Genomic DNA, 15,844 nt, shown 5'->3' on the forward strand with positions numbered 1-15,844 from the left:
GAAAGATGCCTACATACTGCCTGCAATCAGTTTCTAGCAACAGACACCCCGTGAAGCCCTGGCAGAGAAGGTGGGGGAAGGGAGGGATTTGACAAGGAAGGCTGCATTAGACTGGCTACGGTAAGAAAGGAGCTAACCAATGAAAATCAAGCAACAGTATTTAAGTACTGTATTCCTCAACTCACTCTGTCTCTCTGTTTCTCCCTCCTCTCATGTAAGAGTTTCTTGCTGGCTCAAGGCAAAAAAAAAAAAAAAAAAAAAAAAAAAAAAAAAAAATAGAAATCAGTGGGAAGGTAATGAGAAATGAATGAGTCATGCGTTATTGCAAAACGGATTTTTTAACCTATTAAAAGCAGAGGAAAATTAACATACATACAGCATTAGGTTTTAAAAATAATGCACCACTGCCAGGTAAATTATGAAAGGCTAATCTGTATCCTTTGCTCATTATGGACTGAGGTTAGTTAACCAAAACCCAATTTTATTAAAGATGAGAAAAAACTGGTAAGTATTTTGATGAAAAATAAAAGCAAGGTATCACACTATTTTCATGCAGAACAAGGAGCATGCATATCACATTGCTAACAGCTTGGCATGGTCAGTTTTGTCTCTGTATTATGATAGTTTTGTCGTAGGCTAGACTGACATAGAAGAAACCACTATTTTAATTCTCTAGTCTCAACATTTTTTTTTTTTTTTTAAATTCAGAGAGCTTGAGGCCAGAGGTCACAGTGGAAACTAGTTGGGAATAACTCCTTATTTGCACAGGTCCCAGTTGTATTGTAACTATTTATAGGACTCAGATATTTTTTGTTTGCTGGTGTAGAAACAGAGTAGCTAGGTGAGAGACTTAGCACAATACCTGATTTAGGAGCAATACCTGTATTTTTTCACTAAGATGCTACAGGACGCTTAAATTTCCCATTTTGTTTCCCTGACTATCTCCAATCATCTGTTTCTCGTGCTATAATAATTAAGTTTGACCAATTATAATGCCAATGTTACACTGGATTTAAAGCATCTAAAATTCTATGTATTTAAATGGATTCAGTATATTTGTAGTCTAAACAATTTATCTCAGATTTCATAATCTACAGAGGTTATGTTCCCAGTGGATATTGTTTAATTAGAGCATGAAGTAGTTCTTAAGCTATGCTAGATATTGAAAATAACAAATGATTTTCTAAACATCCCTAAATTATTCTTGTTTACTTGAGCCTTTAGTCCCCTTTATTCTTCTAAAATTATGTCTAACAAAAGGGAAAAGTTAATATTTACATCCATAGGAGTTTCAATTTCACAAATTTGTATACTTACTTAGATAATTCATATGAGACATAAAATGCTCCCACTGCAAAAAGAAATGCAATGGAAAAAGTTTCCTTTTCTAGCCTAAATTGCTTTTCAGATTGGACCTATTTTGTCACATGATGACTAAAAATGTAAAGGCCAGCCGACTCTGACACGTACAGCCTAAAGTGAAGTTTAACCAGTTCTCAGTAGGAACCAGAAAAAGAGTGTCCAAAGGCAAGTTTAACAGTAAAATTTTTTATTCAACAATGTTTAATATCAAATAACTAAGTTAAAGAAAACAATAACACAGGTAACCAAAGTAGTATCTTTTTCCTGAGTATTTTTGATCAACATCCTATTTTATAGATCATTCCTGTTCTTCAGCTATAGTTACTAAAATTCAACCAAGAATAAAAATATTCATGATAGTTACCCAGAAAATTTATAGCTGGGTAAAAGTATTTTGTCATTCAGAGGTAAGCTCTACTGTAGACTCTGCAGACTGTACTGTATTTCCTGAGTAATGTTCTATTTAGTCAAGAAATACTGGAATTAACTGCAATTTGTGCAGCTACCTAGGGCAGTAAGGAGATAGAAAACAACAGCTTCAGATGAAAATAGCATTGGCTGCTCTCAAATGGCTAAGGGTTTGGTCACTATTATGCTTTCAACATGGCAGCAACTGCACTTCTGCATTAATTTTGTTGAAGAGCTTGTAAATAACAAAATTTGCTAACTCTAATAATTCAGAACGAATATAATCAATAGTCTGATATTCCAAACAAATGCGTATCACTCATGCTTACATAATCTACTAGATATCCATCTACTTATAGACTCTATTAATTATGGCTATCACTTATTAGTTATTGAGTACATATGTTCCAGACACCCAACTAAGCACTTTTTATATATAGAATCCCATTGAATCCACAGATAAACCCTCTGAGGGGTAAATTATCTTAATTTTATAGTTGACAGAGCTGAGGCCTACAGTTTACTTCCCAAAGCTGCACAGCTAGTAGGTGGTGGGGTTGGGCTCTTAATACTATGTTATATCCACCCAGATGAGAAAATGAGAGGAAACCATGGAGTCTTCTCTCTGATTCTCTTCAAGGTGGTTTCTCTAGTTACCTTCTTTCAATTTTGGGGAGTAGCAACAGATGGTAAGACAGAGTAACAGTGATTATCAATGGAAGGTAAGAAAAATGTAGTAACTAAGATCTATGATCTCAAGTTTAGCATGTAGCAGGAAATGCAGGCTTCAAGGCTCAATTCAAACACCCCCTCCTACATGATGACTTTGATAATCTGCACCAATCAGAAATGATCTCATCTACTTGTGAACCTCACAATCTTCAAGACTACCATATTCTACCTCATATCAGTTATCTGTGTAGCTGTTTATTTGGAATTAAACTTTATATATAATTCTACAAACCTTGAATCTAGCATAGCAGGTTATACAATAAAGGTTCAATATATATTTGGTTAAAAAATAAAACCAAATGAAGGCAGCTATTTTTATTGGGGGACAGTGTGGCATAATAAAGAAAATATGATTTTAAATCAGAGAAACTGAAGTTTGATTACTGACCTTGGGAGTTCTGCTTTGTGCCTTGGCTACCTCATCTACATAATATGGATAATGCAGGTCTCACAGGTTACTGGGAAGTTTAAAGAAATGACATACAAAAGATGCAAAGACTATCTGCAGGCACTAAGTACCCAATAAATAATAGGATTACATTTTAATCCTATCATGAGCAGTATTAGCTCAACATTAGCTGTAGCTGAGCCCAATATTAGCTTTAGGTATATAGTGTAAGTGTAAGACACAGGTCCCTGCCCTCAAGGAGGCTGTCATCTGCTTTAAGTCCGTACCACATAAGCATGCCTGGAAACACTGCCCTTCCCATTGTGTTTTGTCCCTACCCAATTACCCACACTCTGGATCTAATCCTTTTCTTTTTGAGATGGTGTCTCGCTCTGTCACCCAGGCTGCAGTGCAGTAGCACAATCTATGCTCACTGCAACCACTGCCTCTTGGGTTCAAGCGATTCTTCTGCCTCAGCTTCCTGAGTAGCTGGGATTACAGGCGCACATCACCATGCCTGGCTAATTTTTGTATTTTTAGTAGACACGGGGTTTCACCATGTTTGTCAGGCTGGTCTCGAATTCCTGACCCCATGTCTTCCCACCTTGGCCTCCCAAAGCGCTGAGATTACAGGCATGAGCCACACTGTGCCTGGCCTTAATCCTATTTTTTTTAAAGTCATATAATGACATGTATGCCAGCTGAGGAAAAAGGGTTAGAAGGGAAATGGAAAGTGGCAAGAAAAGGAGACACTAAGTATTGTTAAAGATCCAAGAACACTGCTTGATGCTTCCCAAGGCTGTCCTATTTATTGGTCCCACAGCCATCCTGGGAAGTATGTTGCATAATGGTCACTTTATAGATGAGGAAACTGGGGCTCAGTTTCACACAGTCAGGATGTGGAGGTCTGAGCTCAGAATCCCCATCTTTTGTCTTCAAAGCCTCACAGCTCTTTCTGCTACCTTATAAGAGTAGTATATAAACATAAGGTGTTAGGCATATAGCACCTCTCATATTCTGGCTCTATAAAACAGAGGAAAATGGTTTAACTGAGTGGGAGTCTAAACTGGTTGGGTACATCCCTACAAGGTCATTCTTGATAGAAACATCACCAGTATCTAGCTTGTTATTTTGACTGGGAATATTTGACCTGTTGTCAGACCTGATCCTGCCCATCCTTTCTTTTAAGACAAGGCCTTACTCTGTTGCCCAAACTGGAGTGCAGTGTTGTGACCACAGCTCATTGCAGCCTCAACCTCCTGGGCTCCACTGATCCTCCCACCTCAGCCTCCTGAGTAGCTAGGACTAGAGGCACATGCCACTACACTCAGATAATTTTTGTATTTTTTTTTTTTTTTTGTAGAGATGGAGTTTCTCCATGTTGCTCAGGCTGGTCTGGAACTCCTGGGCTCAAGTGATTCACTGGCCTCATTCTCCCAAAATGCTGGAATTACAGGCGTGAGCCATCGCATCCAGTGATCCTACCCATCCTTGACACAGATATCAATTCTGAAGGTTCATGTGAATGAGGCCTGGATAATGGGATGGGGAATGGGTAGATTCTACAATCCTCTGTTTCTGCCTTTGTCCATACCATCTGCAATATAGAGAGGAGGACTATAAAAATAGCAAGGAGGAAGTCCTAGCCAGAGCAATCAGGCAAGAGAAAGAAATAAAAGGCATCCAAATAAAAAAAGAAGTCAAACTATTATTCTTCATTGATGATATGATTCTATGCTTAGGAAAACTTAAATGAGACTCTGCCAAAAGGACACCAGAACTGATAAACTATTTTAGTAAGGTTTCAGGTTACAAAATCAATGTGCAAAAATCAGTAGCATTTTTATACACCAATGTCCAGGTTGAGAGTCAAATGAAGAACATAATACCGTCTGAGCACAGTGGCTCACACCTATAAACCCAGCACTTTGGAAGGCTGAAGCGAGAGGATCACTTGAGGTCAGGAGTTTGAGATCAGCCTGGCCAACATGATGAAACCTTGTCTCTACTAAAAAAAAAAAAAATACAAAAATTAGCCGGGCATGGTGGTGGGTACCTGTAAACCTCAGCTACTCAAGAGGCTGAGGCAGGAGAATCACTTGAACCTGAGAGGCGGCAGTTGCAGTGACCTGAGATTGCACCACTGGACTCCAGCTTGGGCAACAGAGAGATTCTGTTAAAAAAAAAAAAAAAAAAAAAAAAAAAACACACAAAAACCCAACCAATCAAACAAACAAAAAAACAAACCCAGTAACAAAAATATAATCCCATTTAAAATAGCCATAAAGAAAATAAAATACCTGGAGATACGGCTAACCAAGGAGGTGAAAGAGCTCTACAAGGAGAACTACAAAACATTGCTGAAAAAAATCAAGGATGACACAAATAAATGGAAAAACATCCCATGCTCATAGATTGGAAGAATCAATTCATAAAAATGGCCATACTGCCCAAAGCAATTTATAGATTCAACACTATTCCTATCATATGATCAACATCATTCTTCACAGAATTAGAAAAATCTATTCTAAAATTCATATGAAACCAAAAAAGAGCCTGGCTAGACAAAGCAATCCTAAGCAAAAAGAACAAAGGTGGAGGTATCACACTACCTGACTTCAAACTAAGTTATAAGGCTATAGTAACCAACACAGCAAGGTACTGGTACAAAAACAGACACACAGACCAATGGAAGAGAACAGAAAACCAAGAAGTAAAGCCTTATACTTAAACAATCTGATCTTTGACAAGCTTGAGAAAAACAAGCAATGGAGAAAGGACTCCCTAAGAAACAAGCAAGGGGAAAAGGATTCAACAAAGGGTGCTGGGATAGCTGGCTAGCCATATGCAGAAGAAGAAAAATTGGACCCTTTACTTTTCATCATATAGAAAAATTAACTCAACATGAATTAAAGATTTAAAGACCTCAAACTATAAAAATCCTAGAGAAGAACCTAGGAAATAACCTTCTTCACATCAACTTTGGGAAGGAATTTTTGTGTAATTCCCAAAAGCAATTACAACAAAAACAAAAATTGACAAGTGGGCCTAATTAAACTGAAGAGTTTGTGCACAGCAAAAGAAACTATCAAGAGAGTAAACAGACAATTACAGAATGGGAGAAAATATTTGCAAACTGCATCTGACAATGGTCTAATAACCAGATTCTATAACAAACTTAAACAAATCAACAAGCAAAAATCAAATAACCCCAGTAAAAATGGGCAAAGGATATGAACAAACACTTCTCAAAAGAAGATATGCGCTGGGCGCGGTGGCTCATGCCTGTAATCCCAGCACTTTGGAAGGCTGAGGTCAGCCTGGGTGGATCACCTGAGGTCAGGAGTTTAAGACCAGCCTGACCAACAGGTGAAACCCCATCTCTATGAAAAATACAAAAAAAAATTAACCTGGCATGGTGGCAGGTGCCATAATCCCAACTACTTAGGAGAATGACGCAGGAGAATCACTTGAACCCAGGAGGCGGAGGCTGCAGTGAGCTGAGATTGTGCTATTGCACTGCAGCCTGGGCAACAAGAGCAAAACTCAAGAAGGAAGAAGAAGAAAAGAGAAGAAGGAGGAAGAGAAGGAGGAGAAAGAGGAGGAGGAGGAAGAAGAAGAAAGAAGAAAAGAAGAAGAAGAAGAGGAGGGGGAGGAGGAAGACGACGATGACATATAAATGACTGACAAATGTATGAAAACATGCTCATCATCACTAATCATCAGAGAATGCAAATTGAAACCACAATGAGATACTATTTCACACCAGTCAGAATAGTTATTATTAAAAAATCAGAAAACAACAAATGCCGGTGAGGCTGTAGAGAAAGGGGAACACTTATACAATGTTGGTGAGAATGTAAATTAGTTCGGCCACTGTGGAAAGCACTTTGGGGATTTACCAAATAATTTAAAACAGAGCTATCATTCGACCCAGCAATTCCACTACTAGGCATATACCCAAAGAAAAATAGATCATTATACCAAAAAGACACATGCACTGCATGTTCATCACAACACTATTTACAGCAGCAAAGAGATGGGATCAACCCAGGTGTCCATTTGATAAAGAGAATATGGCACATACACACCATAGAATACTATACAGCCATTGAAAAAAAAAAGAAATCATGTCCTTTGCACCCACATGGATAGAGCTGGAGCTCATAATCCTAAACAGATCAATGCAGTAACAGAAAACTAAATAATGTATGTTCTCACTTACATGCAGGAGCTAAATGCTAAGCAAGCACAGACATGAACTTGGGAACAACAGATACTGTGAGCTACTGAGGGGGAAGGGTGGGATGCATCTAAAAACTACCTATTGGGTACCATGTTCACTATCTGAGTGCAATATACCCATGTCACAAACCTCAACATGTACACGCTGTATCTACAATAAAAGTTGAGTGAAAAAATAATTAAAAATTTAAAGTACTATGTTAATACTTCAAAAAATATGATCAAATCTTCACAGCAGTTCTTTGCATTTTACAATAGTGTTTAAAATATTATGTCCTATTTTTCTCATTTTAATACTGTTTCATGATTACAATTAGAATGATAAATTTTACTCAGTGCCAACCTGAGAGCCATTTTTCACCTGTTTGTGAAAAGGCATGGATTTTAGGCCACAATGTACATTGCTTATGTCACTGAAAAGAAAACAAAAGATAAGGGGTGGGTAGAGGAGCAGTGTAAGGAATAAGGGATAGAAGGGGAAATAGGTGACCTTGAAAAGGAATACATTCACTGTTTTTCAAATAAATAAATTCCCACTGATCTTACTACCCTGTTGTTTGTCCAATAAACAAAAAGCTAGTCTCTCATTTTCACCGAGTGTGGTAAAATAGGAAACTCATGGGCTCTGGGGCCAGACAAAAGTGCTAATCTTAACTCGTCATTTATTGGCTGTGGCACCTCCATGATCAAATAACTGATTTATTTCTGTCTTTGTTTCTTTATGTGTAAAATGGATTGAAAATACTTATCATATAGAATTATTAAGAATCAAATAAGATAATATGTGGGAAGGATTTCTGCATTATTTCTGGCACAGAAAGTAATCAACAAATGGAAGTTTCCTCCCTTTCCTTGTGTCAAAGGACCTACATTTCCAGGATCAGAGTTAGTATAATTTGTGACTGTGATATGGATTAAAGACCTACGGCCATTGTTCTATGCAATGTGAGCTCAGGTCAAATTATAACCAATAGTTTAGGGACATACTATAAGCATCACTGTTCTGCAATCTTTACCTTACGTTATGTCTGGCAATATTATCATTAAAAGAACATCTATGCTCAAACTCAGCAATCCCATCAAATCCTGCTTCTAGGAACTGGTCTTACCAATTTATTCACAGTAAAGTACAAATGATTATACTCTCTTTTCCACAAGTATCAAGTTTTTGGTATGGAATTGAGATTTAAGCCAACGAAGTAATTCTCCAACTATTGAATGTCAGGACTTATTTATAGTAAAAATGTTCTCTAGGACACTGGAAGGACCTCATGTAACACAAATAGCCACCTCCTTTGTAACATCATGGTTAAAATCATTAGCATAACGCTCCAGTTATCAAAGCTAAGTTAACAATCCATCCAAAAAGCACCACAGAGGAATGTTCTAGCTGGCATGACCCTAGAGCATAATTGGGAAGGTGATGAGTAACTGGATTAACTCTTGGGCAATATGGGTTTCTGGTTCAGGTTTAGTGAAATCCTGCAATTCTGATAAAATGTTAAAATTGAGGTACAAACAACACAGCTTTCCTGAAACCTCCAATATCAAGTTATAACATAAACATGGATTCAAGCACTTTAGATACACAGATTATTCCTGCCTTCATCCCCTGAATTATAATTTGTAGCCTATTTTTTCTCCATTAATGCCAAGAGTAGAATATATTCCAAGGTACTTAACATGTCAGCTTCCATTAATTAACTGACAATTATATAGCACTGTACTAGTAAATGCTTTACATATATGATATAGTTTAGTTGTCAAAACAACCAGTAAGGTAGTTATTACAATTCTCATTTTATAGACGAGAACTGTACACTTAGACTTTAAGACTTTTAAGAATTTTATACTTAGACTTTAAAGACTTAAACACAATTATAGATGAAGAAACAAAAGCTCAGATAAATAAAGTATCTTGCTGAAGGTCACCTAACTAGCACATGATGAAAGTAAGATCTGAACCCATGTCTATTTGACTTCAAATTGTCTCTCTCCTCTAGACTATCCTGCCTCTCATATCATCTCTGGTTAACATGCCATTTTGAAAGGTTGTCATTTGAATAAATTTCTGGAGCATTTATATTCTAGTGCCTCTCAGATCACTAGGCCTTTTAGTACTGCTATATTTGAATTTATAGTAACTACCAGATTCAACACTCAAGGAAAATGTTCAAATGCATTTTAAGTCAAACATTAGAGACTTCTGTATCAGAACTCTATAAATTCCTTAAATTATGTTAGGATAAATAAATTTTTATGATACATAGAAAACTCTAAACATTATGCTAGGACTCAATTTTTATGCTACTGGCAGCAATCACATCATAATTCCTAACTCAGTCTTCATTACATAGCTCCTCTAGCATTAACATATCCATCTAAACAGATAACAATAAGGCACATCAGTGCATTCATCTCCATATGTAATAAATTTAAATCACACTATACTAACATTGCCACTACCCCAAATGCTGTATACTCTAACACGCTCCCTGACCAACTCATATGCAGTAATATTTAAACATAAGACATCTGAAAACACAATTATCAAAAAAGGATAGCCCTTGCATTCCTCTTTCAAGAAACAATAGAAATACGAGAAATTCTCCAAGTAGCAGCTGTGAGGGAGATTTTTCACACTACATGAAGAACACTATGCCTGAGGAGGAGGGGGCGGAATGGCACACCGCCTGGCTTCCAAGTCTTGTTCTTACTGCTATGAGCCAAGCCACTTAGCTTTTCTAAGTCTCATGGGGACTAAATGAGCTCTATGGTCTTCTCTATATTTTTAAAAGAAATTCAAAAGGAAAGAAAGGTTCATACTCATTTAGCTCCAAGTATGTGCTGAAAGATTTGGGAATGTCTATGAGGGAAAGGCCTGCTAGCTATATCAAGTGGGTCTTCAGAAGGTAGCTCTGGCAAATTTAAATGGGTTTTTGGCTAGTATCCAATAAAGTAGGCTGAGAAATGGAGTTTGTCAGCACAAGGAGATATCTATTTCTCAAGGGGAGACTAATAATAGTAAGCTCATGAAACTGATAGGTAAATCAGAATGGCACTTGTCTAGTTTATAAGAAAATATAATGATATAGTTATTAATAGAAAGTAGCGACCAACATGCTCTTTTTGGTAGCACACTTACAGTGCAAACAAAAAATAATTAGGAAGTTGGTGGGAATGGAATTGGAGCAAGTGGAGTGAGAGAAATTGAATACTAATGTGTAGAGTTAGAACAACCTTTACAATTAGGATGGCCTTGCTGATGGACTAGAATATTCAGCATCCATTTCATGGGTCTCCCCTCACTTTAGGTCTGTGCTTGAATGGGCATAATCAACTGCTACCTCTTTCAGTCTCCTTTTTAAATTATTTCTTTATGATTTTACATATCATTGTGCAGACATCTTAGGTGATCTTAAAGTTAATTCATAAGATACAGTCTTATTTTGTCAGTTATACATTCTTAGAGGGTGGCAGATTGTGGTCCTGATAGGTAACAATTTTATACAATCAATGAAAGATGTCCTTATTCTGAATTATGTAACATGTAAATATAAACAAAATTACATAATAAGAATAAACTGTTCTAATCTAACACTATATAATGTTTGGTTACCAGGAGTGATGGTTGTATAACAACATTCTTCCTTGGCTCCTCCTAATGAAAAGCTGAAACTGGCCTTCATGAGAAGGTCCTCTTGATCTTCCCCCCAACCCCCATGAACCTGAGGGGATACTAGGAGAAATGTGTCATTACATTTTAATTTTTGTCAATTTTTACCCAATTTTTGACACCCATTATCTGCAAGACTTAAAGAAACACTATTATTGTTCTGTTAACCATAGTGAAGGTGAAATCAGAGAAGCTCTAACACTTTTTCAACAGTGCGGAACTTTAAATCTAGTGCAAAATTCTTGAATTGTAAACATTTTCACCTTTTCAAAAAGATTTTAGATATACATATAAAAATACAACTAAAAGGCAGGCTCAGATTGATATTATTAGGAGTATTTTCAGATTTTAAACTGCTATATGAGGTTATTTCAAGTTATTGCATCTCAGCAAACATTCTATACTCACTAATTTAATGGAGGCAACCTATTATATCAAAACAAAAGCTAAGTGTTATATTTTTAGTTTTCTCATTCCTTTAGTGACTTCTGTTGATTAGGCTAGGAAGGAGCCTAAGTGATTTGGTTATTTTTAAAAGGACCTGTTATAGACTTATTTAAACTTCAGTTAGAAAAGCTAATTTCCTTTATATGGCAAAAATAAGACTACAGTTTGATTAGAATATTTCCATTGTAATTTATTTAAAATATTCATTTTAAGCCTCAATAGAGACATATACTAATTCATGATATAAAGTAGATTTTTGATGTTCAAACATACTTTTAAAATTTTGCTTTTATTTTGAAAATGGCAATAGTGGCCTGAAGAAAAAAGATTTAACTTTCATAAACAATTACCCTGGGAAGAAGTACAAGCATGGACATAATTCACAGATGTGTTCATTGTCCACTGTATTGCTATACATTAACTTTTCTTTGTAATGACTCTGCTATACACACTGCATGTTTTACAAGATAATGATGTTTGAAAAGTAAAAGTAGCCTGCTTTTGGGCATTTTCTCAAACCAAGTTTTTATATCATGCCCACAGCATTTCATTTATGAAATTCCTCTTGGTTCAAATGACCCTAGTAAAGTTAATAGAGAACTTAACCACTAACTTGGATGCTCTTCATATAAGAGACAGTCATCAGATTCCTTTTTTGTTTGTTTGTCTGTTTGTTTGAGATGGAGTCTCGCTCTGTCACCCAGGCTGGAATGGAGTGCAGTGACGCAATCTTGGCTCACTGCAACCTCCACCTCCCGGTTCAAGCGATTCTCCTGCCTTAGCCTCCTGAGTAGCTGGGATTACAGGCATGCGCCACCACACCTCTCTATTTTTAGTACAGACAGGGTTTCACGATATTGGTCAGGCTGGTCTCAAACTCCTGACCTTGTGATCCGCCTGCCTTGGCCTCCCAAAGTGTTGGGATTATAGGTGTGAGCCACTGAGCCCAGCCAATTAAATTCTTATTTTTATACGTACTGTGTCCCATAGTGAACTCGACATCTTAAGAGTGATTTGAGGCATCTGGACAAGGTCCACATCTGGTCAGTATGTTAGAAAGGAAGACACAGAAAGCCAGACTGCAACAAGTGGCACTTGTGAGGAAGAAGAAAAGATTACAGGATGATTTAATATCTTTCAGTGACATTTTAATGGACTACCATGAGAAGACTACCATGATTTCCTCCTCCACAAAAAAATAGGTTAAAGTGAGACAGTTTAAGCAACTGGAGATTTTAGGTTGATATGGTCAAATGTTACTTATGGCTATCTGGCCAGCAGAGACTAGTGCATTACTACCTTGTCCACTAAAATGCCCCCAGTGGCAACCAGCAGTGACTAGGGATGTGCACAGATCCAGGAGTGGTTCTCCCAGCTGCTCACAATGTACCTAGGCTTGTTTAATAGAAAAATGTGTTCAGTCCATTACTACTGAGTAAAACTAATGCTCCAGGAAAATATGTCAAATTTACCTTCAGGTTTAGCCAACTAGCAGGGAAAGCACAGTTTCAGGAGAACAGGCTTGGGTGCCTGAAGAGGGCCTCAGAAAATCTCTTCCAGGCCTAAGCCTGATTCTATAACCATGTGGCATATCAAGAAGTAATCTGTGAGGTAACCAGTTTAATAATTCAGTACCAATTCTACTTTATAATAATTTTAATTACTGTAGTCTTCTGCCAACCTGGCTAAAAAGAAATCCAGGCACACTTTTACACTGCCCCCAAATCGGCAGCACTTAGAAAGAGCTTTACATTCCACAAGGTGATTTGTCATATATACTATTTCATTGTAACTTCTTACTCCTGTTTTTCAAAAAGGAAAATCACTGATGTTAAGGTATTTATTCAGGGCAGATAACCAGTAAGCAAAGCAGCCAAGATGGAAACCAGGCCTCCTGACTTCACACCCTATCCTCTCTCTATTCTGCTGTGCTTGCCTGAGACCTAGGGATATAATCACTTAATAGACTGATTTTTAACCCTAAGTAAGTCTCAGTTTTCACGAAGATCCAAGATCATCAGCAAACAGAAATATTCACATCTGAAAATGACCACTCTTAATTCAGTTCTAAGCCTGACAATTGGTTCACAACACATAAAGAAGGAAAATCAACCTTGGTGATTAACTTCAGCATTACAAAAATCTTTTCCATTATCTTCATGGTGGGGATGGAGGATAAAGTGATATGTTGATCTTATTTAGATACATGCAGTTCTTTGTCAGATAATGTATCAGGGCTTCAAAGAGAGTTATTGAGTGGCATGCCTTTTTGTTTTTGTTAATTTTGCACTGGATTTTCCTGATCCTTAAATAAAAACAAATCAACACAACTACATCCAAACCAATGAAATGAGAGAGTAGTCTCTTGAGCAACTAATTAAACTGTTTTTAGAAATAGCTAATTAAGCTTTCCATTAAAATCCACCAAATAGACATACATAATTTACAAGGTGGAAAGCCATTCCAATCTCATGGTAAAACAATTAAACAAGTCTTAAATTTATAAAAGACACTGCAGATTGGCTAATTCAGTGAGTAATTATATAATTAGGATGCATTTTATCTTTAAAAGAATATAATGTAAAAAAACAAAAAGTTTTTGGGTGCTAGACATGTCGCCAAAGTGTAAAAAGTTTATAAAACCCACAAATTCATTAAATGAAACCACTGAAATGCTCAAAGTATATATGTACAATACTAAGTGCTCATAGTTGTCACTCAACATACATTTTATTAAGTATCTACTATATGCTAGGCACTAATGAAACTATAGCTTCATACCAGAGACCAGGGTGCTATACTATTTTACAAAGACAAAATATTAAACAAATATATATTTAATAAATAAATTATAATTGAGATAAGTTCTGCATGAATAATGTATTATTCCATGCTATTTTAGTCCCATAATCACATTTTCTAGCAAAAGTTGAATTTATCCATGATATCTATGACCATGCCCTCCTTTGAAACTGCTCCCTCCTCCCACAGGCTTTCTGACACTCTCACAGGTGACTTCTACACATCTCTCCATCCCAGATTTCTCACTCTTTCCAATATGGATGTGCTTCCAAAGCCCTCTAAAGTTCAAACCACACGGTAGTTTGTGACCATGTGATATGATCCTTTTATCAGAAATAATATAGACAACGAGCTGCAGCTTATAAACTCTCCTCCTCAATCTGCCTAATCACTCCTTCCATAAAGCATTAAAAAAATAAATTGTTTTAAATTTAAAAATTTTAAATTTTTAAAATTCAGTGTTATCTACAGTTAAGCGGTTAAAAGCTTGGCTTAGCTCTTGAGTAAAGACTATCTGTAAAAGAATCTTAGCTCCATTTACCAGTTATGGGATCTTAAGTCCCCATTTCTTTGTTTGTAAAACTGGAATGAAGATAGTACCTATACTTCATGAGGACTGGGAGGATGAGATGAGATAATGTAGGTAGGATGTATTGCATATTGAAGCATACATATACTCCTTGTCTGTATTATTTCGGGTAAAAGGACTGTATGAGATGATCACAAACTACTCTGCAGTTTGGACTTTAGAGGGCTTTGAAAGCACATCCATATTGGAAAGAGTGAGAAATCTGGGATGGAGAGGTGTAGAAGTTACCTGTGAGAGTGTCAGAAAGCCTGTGGGAGGAGAGAGCAGTACCCAGCATGCAGAGAGCTCTCAAAACTCTCAAAGACTATGTGGTGATGCTGATGTTATATTGTTATCATCATTAGCATCAGGCTTATAGCCTAACACAAGGCTTGGGGCAAAGTAGATGCTAAGTAAATGTTGAAAGAATGAGCAAAGTTCATGGCACACTTGTAAGCCTCACTGAATTCTTCAGACTCACAGACGAGTACCTATGTGAATGATTTCAGTCTCCTGCCCTTATATTGTCAGAATAGATTTAATGCAAAGAAATGTATAAATGTTTTGTCTTTTATCTAGGTTATTCAAAAAGTAATGGCAAGTCAGAGGTGCTAAGAAGAATGGCATTTTAAATATTGTTTCTTCATTTGACAATCAAAATATATGCAGAATATGAACTAAAAACATGTTAGAAAATTTTGATAACATAGGTATCTTAGCAACACAGCTGACTAAAGGAGACATTGAATTGAAAACATTTGTTGTGCTGAGAGAACATGTGCCACCTGAAATAAGAAGGATGCTTAGGATTCATGAACTGTAGCTTTCTATTCCACAGAATGTTGAATCATTGTGGTTTAAACTAATCTGCAGGACCAAAACAACTATTATTGGAGGAATAACATAAAGTGCCATGAAAATTTTTGGATAAATAAAAACCCTCTGCAATAAATTTCAAGAAAATATTAGAAGGAAAAGGAAATGTAGGCAGTATCCACCACTAGTAAGCCTAACATCTGATCATTTTTTCTTCTATGAATTCAAACCCATAACTTGCTATAAAATTGCAAAATGAAGTTATTTTCATTATTTTTAAATGCATGTCTTAATAATAAAGACATTAAAATAAGAAGTATATTGTTTAAAAAGAAAACTTGCCTAAAATATCTCCTCCTGCAGGATCAGCTGTAGAAAGGTTTTAAAGCATATGCTTTTG

General features: G+C 36.5%; 1 protein-coding gene across 7 annotated transcripts in view; it reads right to left on the reverse strand.

Annotated features, from left to right (window-relative positions):
* CHN1 (chimerin 1) overlaps nt 1-15,844 on the reverse strand; it is a 191,620-nt gene that overhangs the window by 44,875 nt on the left and 130,901 nt on the right. The window contains exon 6 of one of the 7 annotated variants that reach the window (XM_012439192.3): nt 186-228. The exons of 5 other annotated variants lie outside the window; for them this stretch is intronic. In XM_012439192.3, the coding sequence (XP_012294615.1) occupies nt 186-228 (43 nt within the window). Of the gene's footprint in view, nt 1-185; nt 229-12,236; nt 12,276-15,844 lie in introns of those variants that run through there. One more of the 7 variants, XM_012439193.3, reaches the window with a different exon arrangement.

Source organism: Aotus nancymaae, unplaced genomic scaffold (assembly GCF_030222135.1).
Source record: "Aotus nancymaae isolate 86718 unplaced genomic scaffold, 86718_ANA_hifiasm-v0.15.2.pri h1tg000008l, whole genome shotgun sequence".
Lineage (NCBI taxonomy): Eukaryota > Metazoa > Chordata > Mammalia > Primates > Aotidae > Aotus > Aotus nancymaae.